Below are 19,340 nucleotides of genomic sequence, written 5' to 3'. Positions count from 1 at the left end.
GTGAGGACCTGGTGTCACTCTGTTCAGCCTGGAGGAGACTGAGGTCAGACCTCATCAGGGTCTGCACCTTCCTCATGAAGGGCAGCTCCAATCTCTGCTCTCTGTGAGCAGTGACAGCACCTGAGGGAATGGCTGGAGCTGTGTCAGGGCAGTTTGGGCTGGATATCAGGAGAAGGTTCTTCTCCCAGAGGGTGGTCGGGCACTGACCAGGCTCCCCAGGGCAGTGGGCACAGCACCAAGGCTGCCAGAGCTCCAGAAGGGTTTGGACAACGCTCTGAGGGACAGGGTGGGATTTTGGGGTTGTTCTGTGCAGGGCCAGGGGTTGGACTGGATGATCCTCGTGGGTCCCTTCCAGCTCAGGACAGTCTAAGTTCCCCTGCAGGCAGGGCAGTAACGTGGCACTGCTCCCTCCCGCAGGTACATCGGGGCGCTGGGCGCGAGGGTGATCTGCGACAACATCCCCGGGCTGGTGAACAAGCAGCGGCAGCTGTGCCAGAGGTACCCCGACATCATGCAGTCGGTCGGGGAGGGAGCCAAGGAGTGGATCCGGGAGTGCCAGCACCAATTCCGGCACCACCGCTGGAACTGCAGCACCCTGGACCGGGACCACACCGTCTTCGGCCGGGTCATGCTGCGAAGTAGGTTCTGCCCCATCCCCTTCCCACCCCTGCCTTCCTGGGAGTCCCTCCTCTCGCTGGGCTGCCGTGCCCGGTGGCTTGGATTACTCCCTTAGGAGAGCTTTGCTTTTCCCTGTAAATTAATCAAGCAGTAATGGGAGAAGAGCACTGCGTTTGGAATAGCTGCACCAGATGAGATGGAGCAGGGGGAGCACTGGGGGAGAAGGGGGAAGGAGGAGACACCTCCGGAGAACAGGCTCATATGTAAACAGTAATGGGATATATAAATATTTGGAGAGCAGGGTTGGCCAGGACTCAGCAATTCACGTGGGAACTGGCTGTTCCCTCGCATGGCAAGGGAGGCAAGGCAGAGCCACGGCTCCAGTCCTCACTTCGGGCTCCAAGGTGGAGGAGGACCATGGATACGGGGCAGGTGCCAGCCTTGAGCAAAGGGCTGGGCACAGCCCCTGCCCAGGAGGGACCGTCCTGCTCCACATGAGGGACAGATACGACACAAGCAGGGATGTACCCAAGGAAAGGTGTGATGGGGACAGGGATGGGGCAGTTCCAGAGCAGGAGCAGCATCAGGGGCTCCAGCTGCCCCTGGGAGGGCTCCGGCAGGGAACGGGCTGCGGGAGCACCGGCACAGGCAGCGGCACTGTGGGACAGATGCTGCTGCATCCCGTGCCGTGCTGGAGCATCCAGCCATGCAGCCTCCAAATCAAAGGCGGCTGGAAGAGCCTTCCCACTCCCAGCTCATATGGAGGACATGTGAGTGCTGTGGAGGGAGTGGGGGGTTTGCTCCCAGCTGGCGGGGGGATGGGGCAGCTGCCCATGGGGCGGGCAAGCAGCAGAGCCAGAAGCCAGACTCCTGACAAGGACCTGGCTGGGAAGAAGGGGACTGGAATGCCAGGGTGTAGCACTCACCCTGCCGTGCTGCAGCCTGCCCGCTCTCAGCCTCTCCATCCCCACCAGGGCACCTTTCCTCCTGCTCGCATCCTCTCCTGGCAAAGGATGGGGAATGATGAAAGCTCCTCGCCACAGCCCCATCCTGCGAGGCCCAAAGAGAGCTCTGCTGCCTTTGAAGTTGCTTTCAAAGGCTCCTCGAAATGAAGACGAGCATGGTTTTGATTTGCAGCTTCTTTTACAGCGTTATAAAAACAGCTGCGAACTTGAAGCAGAGACATAAAATAGCAGGCGCAAGCTGTGCCACGCGGGGAGAGCCGGGGCTGGCGCCGGCTCCATGCTCTCCATCACCCCAGGAGGGAGGGAGGTGGCCTTGGCTGAAGGGTGCTGGCTGGTCCTGCAGGCTCAGCACATGTGGGCATGGCTCCTGATAATTCCCCTTGGTCAGAAGGGCACCGGGGAAGCCAGCAGTGGGTTTGGCTTGCCCATGCACAGGATGGGCTGCAGACGCCTGGCACGGCCTGGCACGCTCACTCCCCGTCCCTGCTCCTCTCCCCGCTCCAGGCAGCAGGGAGGCCGCCTTTGTCTACGCCATCTCCTCGGCCGGGGTGGTCTATGCCATCACCCGGGCCTGCAGCCAGGGGGACCTCAAGGTGTGCAGCTGTGACCCGCTCAAGAGGGGCCGCTCCAAGGACGAGCGCGGGGAGTTCGACTGGGGCGGCTGCAGCGACAACATCAACTACGGGATCCGCTTCGCCAAAGCCTTCGTGGACGCCAAGGAGAAGAAGGTGAAGGATGCCCGGGCGCTGATGAACCTGCACAACAACCGCTGTGGGAGGATGGTGAGTGAGCCCCCAGTGTTGCACCAGCCATCCCACCTGGACCTTCCGTAGGGAACAGCTTGGGCATAGAAGTAGGACTGTGGTATCCGTGGAGGGCAGGTCCTACTGTGGATGAGGGCTGGATGCTGCCCTGCCTTCCCAGCGCTCCCCCACACGCTCTGCCCTGGGAATGGCCCCATGGAGGCCCTGCTTACCTTTTCCCCCAGCACATGTCCCTGCTGCTGCTGCATCAGTGACCTCCATACACAGCCCCCTCCGTGCACAGCCCCCCTCTCCTGTTAGGAGCCCATCCCACACAGCCAAGAGCTGATAAGCTGCACCAGGGATGAGCAGGCACCGGTGCAATGTCTGGCACCCAGGGTGACCACCAGTCCTCACACATCCCTCTTCCCACAGGCTGTGAAGCGTTTCCTGAAGCTGGAGTGCAAATGCCACGGGGTCAGCGGCTCCTGCACACTAAGGACTTGTTGGCTGGCAATGTCAGATTTTCGAAAAACAGGGGATTACCTAAGGAAGAAATACAACGGGGCCATCCAGGTGACGATGAACCAGGACGGCACCGGCTTCACAGTGGCCAACAAGAACTTCAGGAAGCCCACGAAAACAGATCTGGTGTATTTTGAGAACTCACCTGATTACTGCGTGATGGACAAGTCAGCAGGTAAAACCCAGAGCTCCAGTCGTTGCCCAAAAGCAGCTCCTCCTCCCCTGCAGACAGGCCAGCAGCTCCCAGCTAGCCCAGCTTTGGGATCTCAGCTCCCCCAGTGAACCCCAGCCCTCAGAGAGGGGGGCATCTGTAGCACCTCACACTTGCACAGGCAGAACTGTGTTTGTCCAAAATCCCCAGGCTTTACACCAAAGCCCCAAGCCTCTCAGGCCTCTTGTAATGACGGTAGCTCAGCGTTTCCTCAGAGCCTGCCCCCCGCGGAGCAGAGCTCCCTTGAAGAGGCAATAAAGAGCCTGTTCCCTGCACAGGCTGCCGGCTGCTCCTCAGAACACAGCCCGGGGCTGGGATGAGAGCGGGGAAGGGGCGTCAGGGCTGCTGGGCTCCTGCAGAGATGATCAATGGTTTCCCAGCCTGGAGCATCCCCGGGTCAGGGGTTGGCAGCAGCCGAGGGGGCTCGGTGGGGAAGGCAGCACGTGCTCCCACCACCCTCAGCCTGAGCAAAGAGGACATTCCCAGCTTTGCCAGCTGCAAAGCCTGGCTCAGCAGGCACGCATTGCTCTAGGGGTCCCCCGGGCACAGAGCAGCTGTGCAGACCCCCTGCCTGTCCCCCACTGCCCTTACATTCTGGCAGCAGTGGGCACGGGGAGGGGGCCATGCAGAGGGTCGTAGAATCCCAGAATGGTTGAGGTTGGAAGAGACCTTAAAGACCATCTCTTTCCAACCTCCTGCCACGGGCTGGGACACCAACGCTGCATCCCTGGCTGGGATTGCTGCATCCCATGTCCTTAGAGCACAGTGAGTGCAGGCTCCAAAGTGACCCTGCTGTGACAGAGACGACGGGGTTTCACCACTCAGGCACTCAGACCCAAGGTCCCTATCGCAGATGGAGGTGCCCAGTCTCACCAACACCTGTGGCCGGGGCGGGTGGGGGGAGAAGTGCTGGAACCCGATGGAGAAGGAACCCTCTGACCCTGTGTCCCTCCCTCCCTCCCTTCCTTCCTTCCCCAGGCTCCCTGGGCACGGCGGGCCGCGTGTGCAACAAGCTGTCCCGCGGCACGGACGGGTGCGAGGTGATGTGCTGCGGGCGCGGCTACGACACCACGCGCGTCACCCGCGTCACCAAGTGCGAGTGCAAGTTCCACTGGTGCTGCGCTGTGCGCTGCAAGGAGTGCGAGGACACTGTGGACGTGCACACCTGTAAGGCCCCCAAACGGGCCGAGTGGCTGGACCAGACCTGAGGAGACGGGCGGGAGCACCCCGGGGGGAAGAGTCCGCTGCCACCCACCCTCGCGATTTTTTTTTTGTTTAAACCCCTGTGCCCCGAGGGCCGTGACGTTCTGGGAGCTGTAGTTCGACTGCATGGCTTTTATTTAATGAATTCCGCGAAGCACTAAGGGAAGGACTGCGTTTCCCAGGAGGTACTGTGGGCCCTTCTGTTTGCTCAGCAAAACTAATCCCCGACCAGGGAGGAGGCTGCAATCCTTGCTTAAGACTGTGAACCTGCAGAGGTTCTCTTTGCAGAGGGACGGGTGTGACCGATACGGGCTCGGAGGGCCGACAGTCGGGATGCGATGGCTGAGGAATCCTGCGCCTCCCCAGAGAATCTACGTTGCAGTAAAGCTTCACCAGCAAAAAAAACCCCACTAGTTCAGAATAATCCACTCTTGCAAAAGCATTCTTGCTTTTCCTTTTTTTTTTTTTTTTGCAAGGCCAGAGGAAGGGTGTTGAGAATCCACGAGACAGTTCTGTGATCCCCGCGTTTCCCTCGAGCAGACCCGGCACGCCACTGACCCCACTGAGCAAGAGCCACCTCTGCACGAGGCTTGTCCCCTTGTCCCCAGCACAGGGGACAAGTGGAGCTGTAAATTGGAACTGAACCTTGGAGGACTGCACAGGGACAAGGGCCACCCCTAAATGCTGGCGGGCACAGAGGGCTTGAGAGAGCAAATGAAACCTGTGAACTTACTGGTAGGTTCTGAAGTCAACGATACAACAGCATCTCTGTAAAACTCACGTGTATGTTGTGTATACTGCTTATTATTTTAAGTCAAAAATTCATTATAAACCTATATCAGAAAAAGATGTTCTTTGCTTTTTGAATTCCTACACACCCAGCTGGGCACTTCCCCAGAGCAGCTTTTCTTCCCCCCTGCTGCTTGCAGCTCCCACCATCCCAAAGCACAGACCCCCCTCTCCCAGGAGTTATCTGTAGCTTCCCACAAAGCAGAGGATGGCATCCAGCATCCAAAGCCCCAGGGGAATCCTTCCTCAGCAGCAGCACAGCCTAGGACATGTGGCTGCACATCCCTGGCCAGGTTGGACAGGGCTTGGAGCAACCTGGGCTAGTGGAAGGTGTCCCTGCCCGTGGCAGGGGGTGGAATGGGATGAGCTTTAAAGACCCTTCCAACCCAAACCATTCCAATGTTCTCTAGTACTGGGTCGAACAGGAGATGCTAGATAAACTTCCAAACCTTTCCCATTAAAAAAAACCCCAAACCAACCACTCCAAACATAATCAAGTAAAACTGAAGTTGATGAGAAGGGGGGGGCAGGCAGCTGCAGAGCTGCCAGTAAATACATTACAGGGATCCACGCCTCTGATCTCTAGAAATTCCCTCAATTCTTTTCCTCCAGTTTAAGCATTACAAAGATGTCTTGTTTAGTGTACAGATATTTTATAGTCTGGTCAAAAGGTCCCAGTCCACACAAACAGATGTAATGTACAACAGTTGCACCCGCAAATTTAATATCCCCGGGTAAAATAGAGAAATTACCTTCTGCATTGCAATTCCTGAGGCTGAGGATGCTTCTGGCACTTCCCTCCTGCCTAGAGCTGGGCTGCCCATTGCCCCAGGCAGGCTGTGCCTCCTCCCTGAGCCAGAAAAAAAGGGGTGAGTTTTCGTAACATTGCTCAGCGTTGTGTTGATGGGCAGGTAAGGATGTTTTGCACACTCAAAGGAAATTTTCATGGACGTTCCAAGCCAACTGGAAAGGCCAAGTCAAAGGGGACATACATCTGTAAATACTTTTTTTTGCTGGGATCTGCTTTATTGCTGCCAGAGGGGCTGTGGGAGCTCTCCAGGGAGGGTTTTCTCCTGGCAGCAGCGAGATGTGTGGGCAGAGGGAGCTGAGCAGGCCTCAACAGCCAAGTCTGGAGGAAGGTCAAAGGAGCAGGATGGGATTAAGGCAAAGAAGATTATGCTGGTCCTAAGCCACCCATTGGCTGCTGCACCGAGAGCATCTCTGAACGGGGATTTTACTCAATGGCCCTAGGAAATATTAGTTTAAGTGGGGAGAGAAAACCACTTTGAAAAGTGCTTTGATGGGAACTGCTCAAAGAATTTAAAGAGCCTGCCATGGGCCAGATTAGAGCACCTTCCTCTGTGCCAGACCACCGAGAGTGCTCGTGCAGAAAAGGGACCTTCAGCAGAGCTGCTGCAGAGCCACAGGCAAGAAAAAAGGTGACATTTTAACAGAACTCTCTTAAAAAGAGTTACAGGAATCCCACCTCCCCACTACCTAATTGTTTCTTACTGAATTAAACCATCTCCCTGCTGAATCCTGTGCTGAGAGCATGAGAGGGCTGGGCAGCACCTTCCCTGCTCTTGCACTCGAGCTGGTGTTTACCTGGGAGCCTCCTGTTCTCCCCCCAAAACCCTTCCAAGCCCTCTGGAAACTCAGAGACCATTGTCCCATCTCGGCTGTGCTGAGGAATGCTGGCAGGTGAGCGGGAGGTCTGAGCCAGGCCAAAGGCATCCCAAGCCTGCCACAGCCATCAGGCTGATCGACCTGGAAGAGCCCCTCATTTATCTTCATTACTGCTCCACCTACCAGCAATTTACAACAGACTTGAAAAAAATGCTGCCCCCTCAGCCATCAATCCAAGCCTCCCTCCCAGAGCAGGACACTGGGAGGGATCCAGTGCCTGGGGACCTGGGGTCAGCTGTCAACAAACACTTCTTCCTCTGCAGAGGACCCCCGGGAAGTGTCTGCAGCAGATCTGTGGGCCCACCTGATGAATGACACCTTAATCAATGGCTGCTGCCAAAATACATCCTCCCTCTGAGTGCAGATGTTCATATTTTAAACCAAAGAGGGAAACTCCTGAGCACAGGTTGCCTTGGGTTTATTGACTTCCCCCTTTCCCATGTCATCCCAGAGATGCTAAACTGGATGCCTCCAGTGCTCTGTGGAATAACCACAGCTGAGACAGAAACCCTCCATAGTCCTGTGTCCACCAGCGTGGTGGGACCCCCTGCCTGGCTGCCTTCCCCTGTCACAGCAGTGAATCAGGAGTAAAAACACTTGGAAGCAGGTACCAGTGCTCCAGAAGCACCCAGAGAAGCAGCCATGGGCACAGCCTGATGAGCTCGAGTCCACCTGACAGAAGAAGGGAGAGTTTCTCCTGCAAAGGGCTATGCAAGGCTACACTCCCTTATTAATTAACAAGCAATTAGCAAAATAAAACCCAGCAGAATGGCTGGGAACTGAAATCCACTGGTCAGCCTGAGCAGACTCCCAGTGCTTGTGCAAGATGACATCCCGCTGTGGGCTGAAGGAAATCCAGACTGGTCTGTCTTCCCACAGATGAGCCCCACCGAAGCTCCCCCCAGCACACTCATCCTGGGCAGGCAGCTGTTTTCCATCTCTAAACGTTTCTGAAGGCTGCAGTCTCGTCAGGGAACACTCAGTCCCTCTCACAAGCCCCTCTTAAGTAATCTGCCTGAAATGTGCAGGGAGCCTTTTATGCAAGATCATCTTCTAATTATCCTCCAGTCAAAAGCATATCTGAACTTAAGGACAAGGAGCAGAATTAATTGCTTAATGAGCTTCTGAATAAATTACCTTCTCTGAAGAAGCTGGACAGGACACACAGGTAGAAGGCACTGGAAACACAGGATCATGTGCAGGGCCAGGAGCTGGACTTTGATGTTGCTTCTGGGTCCAACTCAGGAGATTCTACGATTCTGATTTTCAGTAGATCACAGGAGTGACAACAGGCCTTTAACCAAGATGACACCACCATTTTTCTGCATGGATGGTAGTGGCAAGATCCTTAAGTTTTTGAGCCCAGCAAAGCAGAGTGGCACCAGTGCCCCAGCTACACCCCAATCCCAACACCTCCTGTGGGCCTTTTCTGTTCTCCAGGGGGTTCACAGAGGTGCAAAAGGTGCCTGTGATCAGTGTGATCATGGGGGTCACCTGCTGTTACAGACCCAGCTGGCAGGGACAGATTTACAGGGGCATTTTGACTGGAATTTGCACAGCCTGTCAAAGATCCGTGTGGGAGCTTTCACATCCCATATTCCCGATGCCGAGTCACGGAGGGCTGCTCCAGCAAGCAGCAGGGGGTCACTGCTCTGGAATCGCAGCCAGTGAGTCAAGGCAGGAGAATGCAACAGTCACATACTGTGTCACTCTGTTTTATAACTGATGAAAGCCCACAGCCAAATTAGAAAAGGAATCAAGAGGTTGTTAAGAGAAGGGTCCGAGCCGACGGGGCCGCGCTGTGATTGCACAATTCAGCGCATCCAGAGTGAAAGGAAAATGTCACTGGCCAGGAATAACCAAAGGAGGAAGATCCCGAAGGAGGAGCACACTCATCGTGGCGGGTGCACCCTCGGTGATGCCGTAAGTGTGGGTGTGTTACCTCGCTCTCCCCAGTGAGCACACTCACCGAGCATCCCACCAAGGAGCACAGCACAGCAACCCAGGCTGGAAACCAGGAAAATTCCAAGCACATGAGCAGCATCCCCGATCACCGGCTGTCCCTCCAGTGGAAGGGCTGGGGCAGGCAGAGCACACCCCGCCGAGGAGGCTCCAGAAGGGAGGAGGGAGCCGGGAGGCAGAGCTGGAAAATGAAGCTGCCTTTACTCTGTCTCCACCTTTGTTGTAACTCGGGTGAATTCAGAGCACAGAACATCGTACACAGAAGCCCCCTGTGAGTGCTGCTGTCACCCTGGCTGATGTACAGAGGTGGCAATAGCCCACCTCACCTCTGCAGCCACCCTAATTAACTGCAGGACAGGGACAGGAGGAGTCTGTCTGTCCCTGTTGGCAGCAACACAGGGCAAGCTGGACACTGCTCAGAGGCTGGTAGAACATGAACTCTGGAGGGGAGGTTCTGCCCCCAGAGGGTGGTTGGGCACTGAACAGGCTCCCCAGGGCAGTGGGCACGGCCCCAAACCTGCCAGAGTTCAAGGAGTGTTTGGACAACACCCTCAGGCCCAGGGTGGGATTTTGGGGTTGTCCTGTGCAGGGCCAGCAGTTGGACTCAATGACCCCTGTGGATCCCTTCCAGCTCAGGATATTCTGTGATTCCACGAAGCCCCTCTGCCCTTGCTGCCCACAGTGCCCTCTGTGAAGGGCTCAGCACCAGCTCACATGTGCTCCCACACTCCCTTCCAACACCTCAGCACAGCCTCACGTGGCTCCCAACCACACACCCCATCCATTAGTGTTTGGGAGGTGCAGCTCCCCTCAGAGTCTCATCCCCGAGCAGGGGGAAGGGCAAAGTTAATTTATGTCTGGCTGAGCCCCCCGTTCGTTTGTCTCCCTTCCCTAAGGGAGTCTGCTCTCATATTTAACCTCTTCATTCTGCTGGCACTGGAGGTGGATGATGCAGCTCGTGGAGAGATGCAGGCACTTCACTCTCCCCCTCCCCCTGGAATCTTCCTCTCACTTGTGGTCCTTGGGATTCACCCAATGTTTCTCAGGATAAAAAAAAAAAAAAAAAGAGGACCTCAAGACAAGTATGCATTTAATAAGCAGTGAGACAAATAAGCTCCAGTTATCCCAGCAGAATTACAACACCAGAGAACAATTTTCTGCATTCCTCTGAAGGCCTGAAGGAACCCAATTGCCTGCTCTCAGCCTAAATAGGTACCAGACACCAAGTGCTCCATAAGCAAACAGAGCCCCCAAAGTGCAAAAATGAAATAAGTAAAAAGCTTCACATTACATATAAACCAGCCGTTTGCACCTTGTTATTAATGGTCTTGACTATGACCTTTAAACCCTGCCTTGCTCAGAGTCATGGATCTACGAGCCTTGGCACCCTCACAACAATTCCAGGACGAGGAGCAGGGAATAAACATGCCTGGCCAGTGCTGGAGAGATGCAGGGAAGGAACTGGCCTGCGACAAACCAGGATGGAGAACCACTCTAGGGCCATCTCCATGTGAATCTGTCCCCATAAACTCAGTGACCAGGGCGTGTGGCAGCATGAAAAGTCCTTTGGCCCCATACATACATGCATATGAGCTACTAACACATGGATCTATCCCAAATTTCAAGAATGAGGGGCTCACAGCGTGTAAATAACTGCCAGAGAGCTCATTCCCCAGCATTCTGATGTGGTTCATAAGCCCACGTGACTAGAGTTGCCTTGAGGAGACCTTTACCCAGAAATATTTGAGTCTAAACTGCCTCACCTCTGCTTTAAGAATTTTATCATAATAGCTCCAGTGAAAGCTGGTAGCACCCACTGTACTACCATGAGCCACCAACTGAAATACTCCTACATCAAATACCCAAAAGCACGGTGATATCAACTTCCAAACACCTCAAGTCAGACACCAGAAAGTTGTTCCAGTGATGTGTTAAATCATGTTTGTGTTGTCTCTCCAGATGTACATGCAATAAAGTCCTGATCCACAAAGATCTTTACACACTTTTTGTTAAAATCAGTGGTAAGAGGGCAAATTCACACAGAAATTCAGTCCCCAATTACCTCACAAACAATAGTTTTACTGTGTGTGGTAACACTTCCCCCCTTTCCTTTCCTCCCTGTCCTTTTTGGAAATTACTTCTGGAGACACAAGAGGTTGGCAGGAGGAAAGGCAGAACTCCTCTTCCTGATCAAGAACTAACCTGTCATCACGTGGTGAGAGACTGTGAGCACCAAAAACCACCCAACAAACCAAACCCACCCCAAAGTCAAACCCTGCCTAAATTATCAAAGAGATTATAATTATCCTGGTTTACAAATATACACATTGGCCTCAGGTATAGAAATAAATGCTGATCTTCAAGATTTGACTGAATGGACTGAATGAACTGAAAATCTGAGAAGTCTATTAGTGCCACACAGAGCCTCATGGAAAGGCTTTTTCCATCCCAATGGCTGTAAGGTCACCACAGTGCATGTTTCCAGGAAATTACATCAATGCTTATCTGCCCTGAGTCATAATTGTAATTTTTTTTTTAATATATATATACACACACACACATAACTTAATTGAGATGGTATTACTAAGGTATGGGTCAGGTCTAAGTCCCTGCTCCCATGTGGCAAAGAACACTCCTAAAAAGCATGGACAATCCTGCTAGGAAATCATACAGAGCACTCCTCCTTCCTCAAGAATTGCTGGCACTTCTAGAGACAGGAAGATTTTCATTACATAGCCTGCTGCCAGCTCTCCTTTCAGCACAAGCCCATCCCCTTTCTGTTACTGTTATGTCAGGGGAGGACAGTGAGAGAAAGCAGCTCTTGGGATGATACATGGGAGGCAGAGCTTCATTTATAACCCCACACAACTGCTGGAAAAGGTTCAACTTTAAAAAGCATTAGGTTGGTTACCTTATGGGCCCCTGCGGACCAAGAAGTGAAATCACATGAACACAACAGGTCTATTAATCACCACAGTGATTCCTAAGTGAGAAACAGCCCCAGTGACACACATTCAACTGGAAAAAAAGTTGAGAAAATCACCTACTAGTAGTTAGGTAACTCCAAAAGTATGGGTAGTTACCTTTCTGTAGGGCTCCCCTTTTGATTTCTCAATGAATTAAAAGTATTTAACTTGGATTAAAGTCAGTCAACAGACACATAAATGGAGAGCAACAATGGCATTTCTACCTAAACACGTGTGTTTCCCCTCAGCCAGAGTTACAAACAAACTGCACTTACATGAGATGCAGAGGTCACTCTCAGCTTCATAGCACTTGGATTGCAAGGTAAAGAAGGATTTGAAAAGAAGAAAAAATTAATTCATTTAATGTTCTTTGTCAAGATGGATTCTAGGTCAACTCCAACTGACCTCGTAAAGTAACTGATTGCTTTAGGAATTGTTTCAGAGAACAGAGTAGGCTACAACAAGACTCCTCCATTCACATTCAGGAACTGGAATAATTTACATGACCTTTGAAAGAAGCCATCAAAGTCACAAACCTTCACAGAGATAGTGGAGATCAAGTGTGTTAAGTTCTTAGGGGTAAGTGTATGTGTTTATCTGCAAAATGTAAGATGATGGGTTTCCACGTGCCCAGAATTAGCATTTCTCCACAAGCCTCTGCTATTTTTATCACTTCCCCTCTTAAGAAGCCTGGGCTAACGTGACTCTGCTCCCTCACTGCAGAGCAGCAGATCTGCATGGGAAAAAGGAGACATTTTCTCTAATGGGAGAGTGGAAATGAGGTCACACCAATTACCCCAAACCACTTGGCTGCCACAGCCAATCTTTTCACCTCTGCAGTAAACAAACCCTTGGGGCTGGGCTGTACATGAAGCAACTCCTTTGAGGAGTTCTCCACATCTCCCTTCTCCTCAAGTCCTGATATCAACAACCACAGTACTTTGGACTAACACTTGAAAGTTCAGGTCTCCCAAAAAAAAGCCTCCCATGCAGATATCACAACCACTTTGGGCAGATTCAGAAGCCGCCCTGTCTTTCAAAATGCTTTGCCTTGAAGAATAGAAAGTGCACAATTAAATCTAAGGGAGTAACAACATGAAACAGAGGAGTTTATACAACCATCTCCTTGAGTTATTCAGTAAAACTACCCTTAAGGATAGAGAAGAAAGAAATGTGTTTGCACACTATAATCTATATTAAACAGACGCTTAAGAAGTCAACAAATTCAATGTGTTAAGAAGCAACTTTTTAATAAAGAAAGCAAAATCATACTTTGCTGTTAACAAATATTTTGAAAAAGGCTTATAAAATTAAATCTAAGCCAAGTATCTGGTGCATCTGCAGCTGAGAAGGAAGTATCAATATTCCAAACACCTGTTCAGTTTGTGTACTCTCCTTTCTTACAGAGGAAGTATGAGCTTCCAGTTGTCCAAGTGATTTAGAGAGCAATAAACTATTGCTCAACAAAAACTATTTTCTTAGATGACTATAGACTAAGGCCAAAGAAGAAATTCATATGTTAAGCACCATCAACATGGAAGCCTGTCAAAGATGTCAGTTTGAAGAGCCCAGATTTCTTCCTTGCCCCCCAGGACTGGGGGTCAGCCAACCACCAGGGTGAGGCTCATGAGAATCAAACCAAACTATCATGGAAAACACACTCCAGTCACACTGGAGTTGGCTGATGCCACAGGCTGGGCAGCAGCAGGACCTCAACGTGTTCCACAGTGAAGCTGAAGGGTGGAAGAAGAGTCCCAAAGCACTGGAAGAAAGAGAACACAACAATAAATCAGCTCAGCTTCCAAACCAACTTCCTCCTGCAGGCTCAGAGTATGAACAAAACCCACCCCGTGTCTTCCCCTCAAGGCAACAGAACTACAATCCCTTCACTGCTGATGACATGAAACAGGCTTGTTGTGAACACTAAGTATTAATGAAGACATACAAAAGAAGAAAAACCCCTGGAAGCCACAGCTCCAGCCTTGTCCACTCACCCCTGGCATGGTCCACTCAGCTGGAGGCCAAGACACTGGGAGCACTCACCGGCCACAGCACCCGCAGCACCTGGGCAGAGGCAGGAGGGTTAGGGTGGCATTTCTCCATGCCACAACTCTTCCAGCTGCTCAGCACTGTGCCTTCAGGGCTGAACAGACAGGGGAGAATGGTAGGTATAGAATCACAGAGTGGTTTGGGTTTGGAAGGGACCTTAAAGATCACCTCCTGTCTTGATTTATGGGTCATCGACTCAAACATGTGCAAACTGAACAGCCCATCCACCAAGAGCAGCCCGTGCTTCCAGACAGGATCCATATTCTAGATGCCATCTAAACAGTTCCAGAAATAAAGATTAGGCTAAAACAAATGGTGCAAGCTCCCCTGCACCTTCTCAACCCATCCCCCAAGTATTCCCCTGGGACTCGGGTTATCCTCACACAAACCCTCGTTTCATGAGGCAGCAACGACAGGACTCATTTACTTTGAAGGTTTCACTTTGGCCCTCCTGGCTTCTATCATAACCTCAAATATTACATTAAAAAGGCTTTTAAAACATAACATTCACAGCAGTGCAGGAGCTTTCCCTTGCAGCCAGCTCTTCCCTGCCTGTTTGTGTGTGGCACCTTCCCATTAAGTGCATGAGTTAAGATGTAGATTAGCAAGGCAAGAAACCTTTGCCCTTGGCACCCACACTCAGCTCTGACAGGAAACTTCAGGCTTTTTTTTTTTCCTATCAAGTGTAGAACCACTCATTACACATTGGCAGGGAAGTGCACATCTCCAAACTATACACATTTTCTCTTAGATAAGCAAAAGACTCAAGTGTTTATAAATATGAAAAGTTCAGCAGCTGGCTAAAAACTTAATTCTCCAGTCTCACTTAATGAGCTTTGGGGAAAGTGGTAGGGGGATTTGTTCAGAAAGTAAAGCAGAGTGTCACAGAAAGCAGGACTTGCCAGGCACGGCTCTGCTTTGCCCTATTTTCTGTCCCTAGATGGCTGCTCTGGGCAAAATGGCACAGAAGGTTCTTATGGGGAGCCAGGGAACATTCAGAATGGGAAATGCTTTCTCCTAATCTTGCAATCATAAAAATTAGCCAATTTTTAATTTAAGTCCCATGACTTCTTTCTTTCTTGTGAAAATGCCAAGCAATCCATATCAAACCACTTTGGAACATGGACTGTCTTAGGATTTTGTCCAATTCCCTGAACAAGGAAGTTGTTTTCAGTAGGATTCAGCAGGAACACTGCTGCATTATTTTTTCAATAATTTAATATTAACTAATACTGGTCTATTCCAGTAGCATAAGGTTTGGATTTAAGCAATTGGATTGATCTGCTTGGAATTGCCCAGAGAAGTTGTGGTTGCCCCATCCCTGGAAGTGTTCAAGGCCACTTGGTCTTGTGGAAAGTGTCCCTGCCCGTGGCAGGGGGTAGAACAGGATGAGCTTTAAGGTCCCTCTCAAGCCAAAGCATTCCATGATTCTATGAAGGTGTGTTGGGTGCTTTCAGGAATTTCTGGGCAGACTGTTTGCAGTGCCTGCTGTCACTCTGCATCACTGTGTCCTTGAAAGCAGACTTCTGAGTGTCTTTGTATTCCACAAGGAATTGTGCAACCCCACTTTTGCAAGATGATATACAGCCACCCAATTCTCCACCCATGTAATTAACTAAGAAATAAAAATTCATACTGAATGAAAAAGTAATCAGACCCTTTTGTCTGCAGTTACAACAGAAGTTGTTTTATGTAGCAGTGCTTTTCAGCTTGTTCAGTGAGCTGTACATATAACTGTCATCCCTTTTGTGTGCCTCCTCCCTTCTGTCACTTATTGGGATGAATTTAAGCAGCAACTGCTTGAGAAACAGAGCTGTCTGATGATCAAGAACAGTGTGATTCTCCAAGAGGTCAGAAATCTAGATGAAAGAAACAGCAAGGCTGAGCTGTCACCCTCTGGGAGCACTTGCACTGATCCTGCAGCTCATGTGGATCCTCCACCACCGCCTGTCCCACTGTCCTCAGCAGCACCAGCTCACACGGTGCATCTGCACTTATCAAATCACAGAATGGGCTGGAAGGGACCTTAAACATCATCTAATTCCAACCCCCTGCCCTGGGCAGGACCCCCTCCCACTAGACCAGGTTGCTCAGAACTCCATCCAACCTGGCCTTGGACACTTCCAGGATGGAGAGTCCACAACCTCTGCGGGCAACAACCTCTCTGGGCATCTCCTCTAACTGGATCAGTAAATGCCAAACATGCCAGCACCGGTCCCCAGCACCTGCAAACCACCCCACCTGTGCCAGACACACTGAAAAACCTCGTGGTGCCAGCCCACAGTGCTGGGAGTGTGGGGGCAGGATCCCTTCCCACTCCAGAGCCGGTGCCAGCGCTCGGGGCCCTGCTGGTGCTGGATCCCTCTGTGTACATTGGAACCAGCAAACGCTTCCTTGTGATTTTTGGCCACTCGGAATATTTTTAGCAATTTGCCAAGGTTTACCCCGTGATTTATTGTGGAGGAAACAAACTCAAGCACTAACAAATGAAAGTATGTAAACTGCAGACTTTTCAAGTCAATAGGAAGGTATTCGGCTCCTGAAAGCCCTTCTGAGGCTGGGGGGGGGATTCAACTGCTGGAAAAACAGTTGGATTAAGAAGCAACTGAAATGGAATCCAAGGAGCCACAGCTTGGAGATTTTACAGTGAAAAATTCCAGACACGAAAATTTCCAACTGCCTTTCCTAAAATTCTGGAATTTCCAAGAAATCTAGAACAGAATTTGTCGGCAATAAATACATTTTGTATTGCTTCTCCCTAAGGCCAAAGCACTGCAGATAAACCATTCAGTACCTCAAATTACTATATTTAATAAGTTAAAACACAGTAAGGTGAAAAATAACAAAATACACAGTAAAATACAACTTAAAAAGCTTAAAGCACTGGAATTACTTGAAGATGTAACACTAAATACAGCAAATAAGAACTGGTTTATTACAATGAAGGCTGGTGTCTTTAAATAGGAGATAATATTCCATTTTTTTGTATGAAAATTCAACCAGATGCTACTGCTACAGAGCTCCAGAACACAAGAGATAATGTATAAAGTGTTAGCAACCATCACAGCATTATCTATAGTTAAAATATTGAGGCAATCTATTAATTGAATCATGGAATCACAGAATGGTTTGGGTTGGAAGGGACCTTAAGGATGATCTTGTCCCAGCTCCATTTTGTATTTTATTGCCCTGTGGGCATTAAAAAAATAAAATGAAAAGAATTGCCCTGTGGGCAATAAAATCAGAAGTGTTAGTTTGATGGTGAAGATCAGTGTTTCTTGCAAGTTTTCTGAATGCTCTTGAAAACATCAGGAAGGGGATCAAAAGTACAATCATGCAATAATTAGAATAAGGAAGAATTTTAGTCATTAGAGTATGACTGGGAGTAAGCATTAAAATCAGCTAAAATAGCCAAATACTGGAAGGTGGTATTTTCTTCTCAGCTGTCAATCTTAAGAAATTAATACAGAATTCACCTCTTGCCTGATGATCTCAGTACAAAATTTCCACTTTTTGCCAGTATTAAAGTAGCACAGAGTGGCAAGAACCCCTCTGTCTGTGCCTCCCACCACTGTGACTTGGCTGGGGAAGGATGTGACAATGTGCCTCTTGATCATTTCAGCTGAACAGACACTATCCATCCCTTCCTATAGAAAATAAACCAAAGAAACATGCTGCCAAATGACCAAACTCTGGGAGTTTTCCCCCCACACACACACTTGGACATGTCACTTGACATCCAAACTGCCATTCTGCAAAGCCAACTCACTCATACAAAGTCCTTTTCTTTTTCTTTTCTTTTTTTTTTTTGTGGTTCAAGAAACCCAGCAGAGAGAACTTCACCAAGCAATTCTTTGTTAGCATAACATTTGACCTTGTATCTCTTTGGAAATCATACAACTTTGCTAATGCAGCCCTTCCAGAATTAATCAAGCAGATAGTTAGCCCCTAGTTACCACGAACCCAGCCAATTATGAGCAGCACTGAAATTTGTCACTGGCATGTCCAACTACATTTTCCAACATAAAGATCAACAGAACTGGGTGGAAATGAGGCCCCACTCTCAGACCTGCATGACTTGGACACTAGGCTGGGCTCACTAGCAAAGCCAAGGCTTTTAGGAGCAAAGTATTCTTAAAATAAAGGGCTTTCCTCCTGGGTCTCCATTACCTGCTGCATTAAACCAGCCAGGAAGCAAATGCCTTTCACCCTCTATTTTGACCAGCAAAGCTACAATAAATGATTCACTGAGAGTTCACAGCTCTTTATTTGCCACTCTGCTCTACTGCATGAGACCTGCAGTTCAATCAAGGCCAAACCTACTGTGTGGATTACTTTGGGAAGCTGCCTGTGCAGTTTGTCCCTCAGCTTCCAGAGTCCAGGGAGAGATGACAAGGTTACAACCAGCAGATGGTAACAGAAGTAAGGAAGAGAAACCCTAAAAAGAGCAGGGCAGAGAGAGGGAGAAAGAGATGGGCACAGAAGACACCCATAGGAACAGACATATTTAAGATATGGCTCATTTAAGATACATATTTAAGATATGACATATTTAAGATACAAGCTCAACAACTGACACATTTAAAGCATCACAGATTAGTGCCATCATCAAGTCCAATTTCTATCCCTGAACAGGTACTTAAATGACAGAACTGTGGTCACTGAGCACATTCTCCATCTAGTAACTGGAAACAGATGAGATATAAAAATACTGAGAGGTAAGTGACAGCCAAACTCACTTGTGACCCTGCTCTGAAGTTAGCAGTTACTTTACCTGTTCTCATCTGTTCCACTCACATCATGCTATGGGTTTCCAATGCTCACAAGAGACCTGTTTTTCCTGCAGCCCAGCCTGCCTTTCACTCCCTTCTCAAAATCTCCAGTCAACACGTTTATTTTTGAGCCTCTCCCACTGCAGTCTTCCACTTCTTTGAGGATAAAATCCATCCTCCACACAGTGCTCTGGGGCAAAACTTCTCTGGTGCTGAAATGCTGCTCTCTCACCCTAACAGTGCAAATTAAAGCCACGGGATGTTGTAGTAAACAGTTCATCTTGTTGTCAAAACAGACATTTTGCCCAAATCTCAACACGTGTCACTACCAAGGTTCTTAAAGAAGCAGATAAAATAATTCATGCCCCACAAACACGAGACTGACTAGAGGCTGCTCCACCCTAGACATCAAAATTCCCAGAAATCCCCCAGGATAGCTAAGCAAGGCCCACGTAGCAGTACTTACAGCTTTAGCCAAAATGACCATCAGCTCAGGGAACTGGTGGGTGAGCAGGGCCAGCATGGCTGAAAAGGAGCACAGGCCTGCTGTGAAATGGATGAAAAAGGGAAGTTCCTTCTGGGGGTAAACGGAGACCTCGTGAAATGCTGAAAGGAAAAAATGGAGAATGTTGACACTGGACAGTCAAAGAAGGTGTTCTGAATTATTTATAGTCTTGTAACCCAGTTCTGGACCTTCAGAGGGAAGAAGTGTGGACTCAAGACTTGTGCAGCACATCTTAGGTCCCAGTACTTAAACTCTTACCCTTCTCAAAAATTTTCCCCCTATTTGACTTCACTGCTAATAGTTATTGCACCTTTGTCTTCATTATTAACAGTTATTGCACCTTTGT

At 49.7% G+C, this 19,340-nt stretch overlaps 2 protein-coding genes across 3 annotated transcripts in view; one reads left to right on the top strand and one right to left on the bottom strand.

Annotated features, from left to right (window-relative positions):
• Positions 1–413: 413 nt before the first annotated feature.
• WNT2B (Wnt family member 2B) lies at positions 414–5,112 on the top strand. Its single transcript, XM_027659994.1, has 4 exons — positions 414–638; positions 2,088–2,365; positions 2,762–3,026; positions 4,041–5,112. Exons 1-4 carry the CDS (start codon positions 512–514, stop codon positions 4,268–4,270), a joined length of 900 nt encoding a protein of 299 aa, XP_027515795.1. The 5' UTR covers positions 414–511; the 3' UTR covers positions 4,271–5,112.
• A 7,785-nt stretch (positions 5,113–12,897) lies between these two features.
• Positions 12,898–19,340, bottom strand: part of ST7L (suppression of tumorigenicity 7 like) — a 23,239-nt gene continuing 16,796 nt past the window's right edge. For both annotated transcript variants that reach the window (XM_027659991.1, XM_027659993.1), the window contains exons 14-16: positions 18,956–19,095; positions 13,663–13,732; positions 12,898–13,430 (exon numbers count right to left, since the gene is read on the bottom strand). In XM_027659991.1, the coding sequence (XP_027515792.1) occupies positions 13,679–13,732; positions 18,956–19,095 (194 nt within the window). In that variant the 3' untranslated portion in view covers positions 12,898–13,430; positions 13,663–13,678. The remainder of the gene's footprint in view (positions 13,431–13,662; positions 13,733–18,955; positions 19,096–19,340) is intronic.

Source organism: Corapipo altera, unplaced genomic scaffold (assembly GCF_003945725.1).
Source record: "Corapipo altera isolate COAL_440 unplaced genomic scaffold, ASM394572v1 77b, whole genome shotgun sequence".
Taxonomy (NCBI): Eukaryota; Metazoa; Chordata; class Aves; order Passeriformes; family Pipridae; genus Corapipo; species Corapipo altera.
Note: the sequence above shows the minus strand (reverse complement) of the source record. Positions and strands in the feature narration are given on the sequence as shown.

Coding starts and splice junctions, on each gene's coding strand:
- WNT2B (XM_027659994.1), top strand. CDS start 512: ATGCAGTCGGTCGGGGAGGGAGCCAAGGAGTGGATCCGGGAGTGCCAG. Junction 2,366..2,761: donor ACAACCGCTGTGGGAGGATG/GTGAGTGAGCCC, acceptor CTCTTCCCACAG/GCTGTGAAGCGTTTCCTGAA. Junction 3,027..4,040: donor CGTGATGGACAAGTCAGCAG/GTAAAACCCAGA, acceptor TTCCTTCCCCAG/GCTCCCTGGGCACGGCGGGC.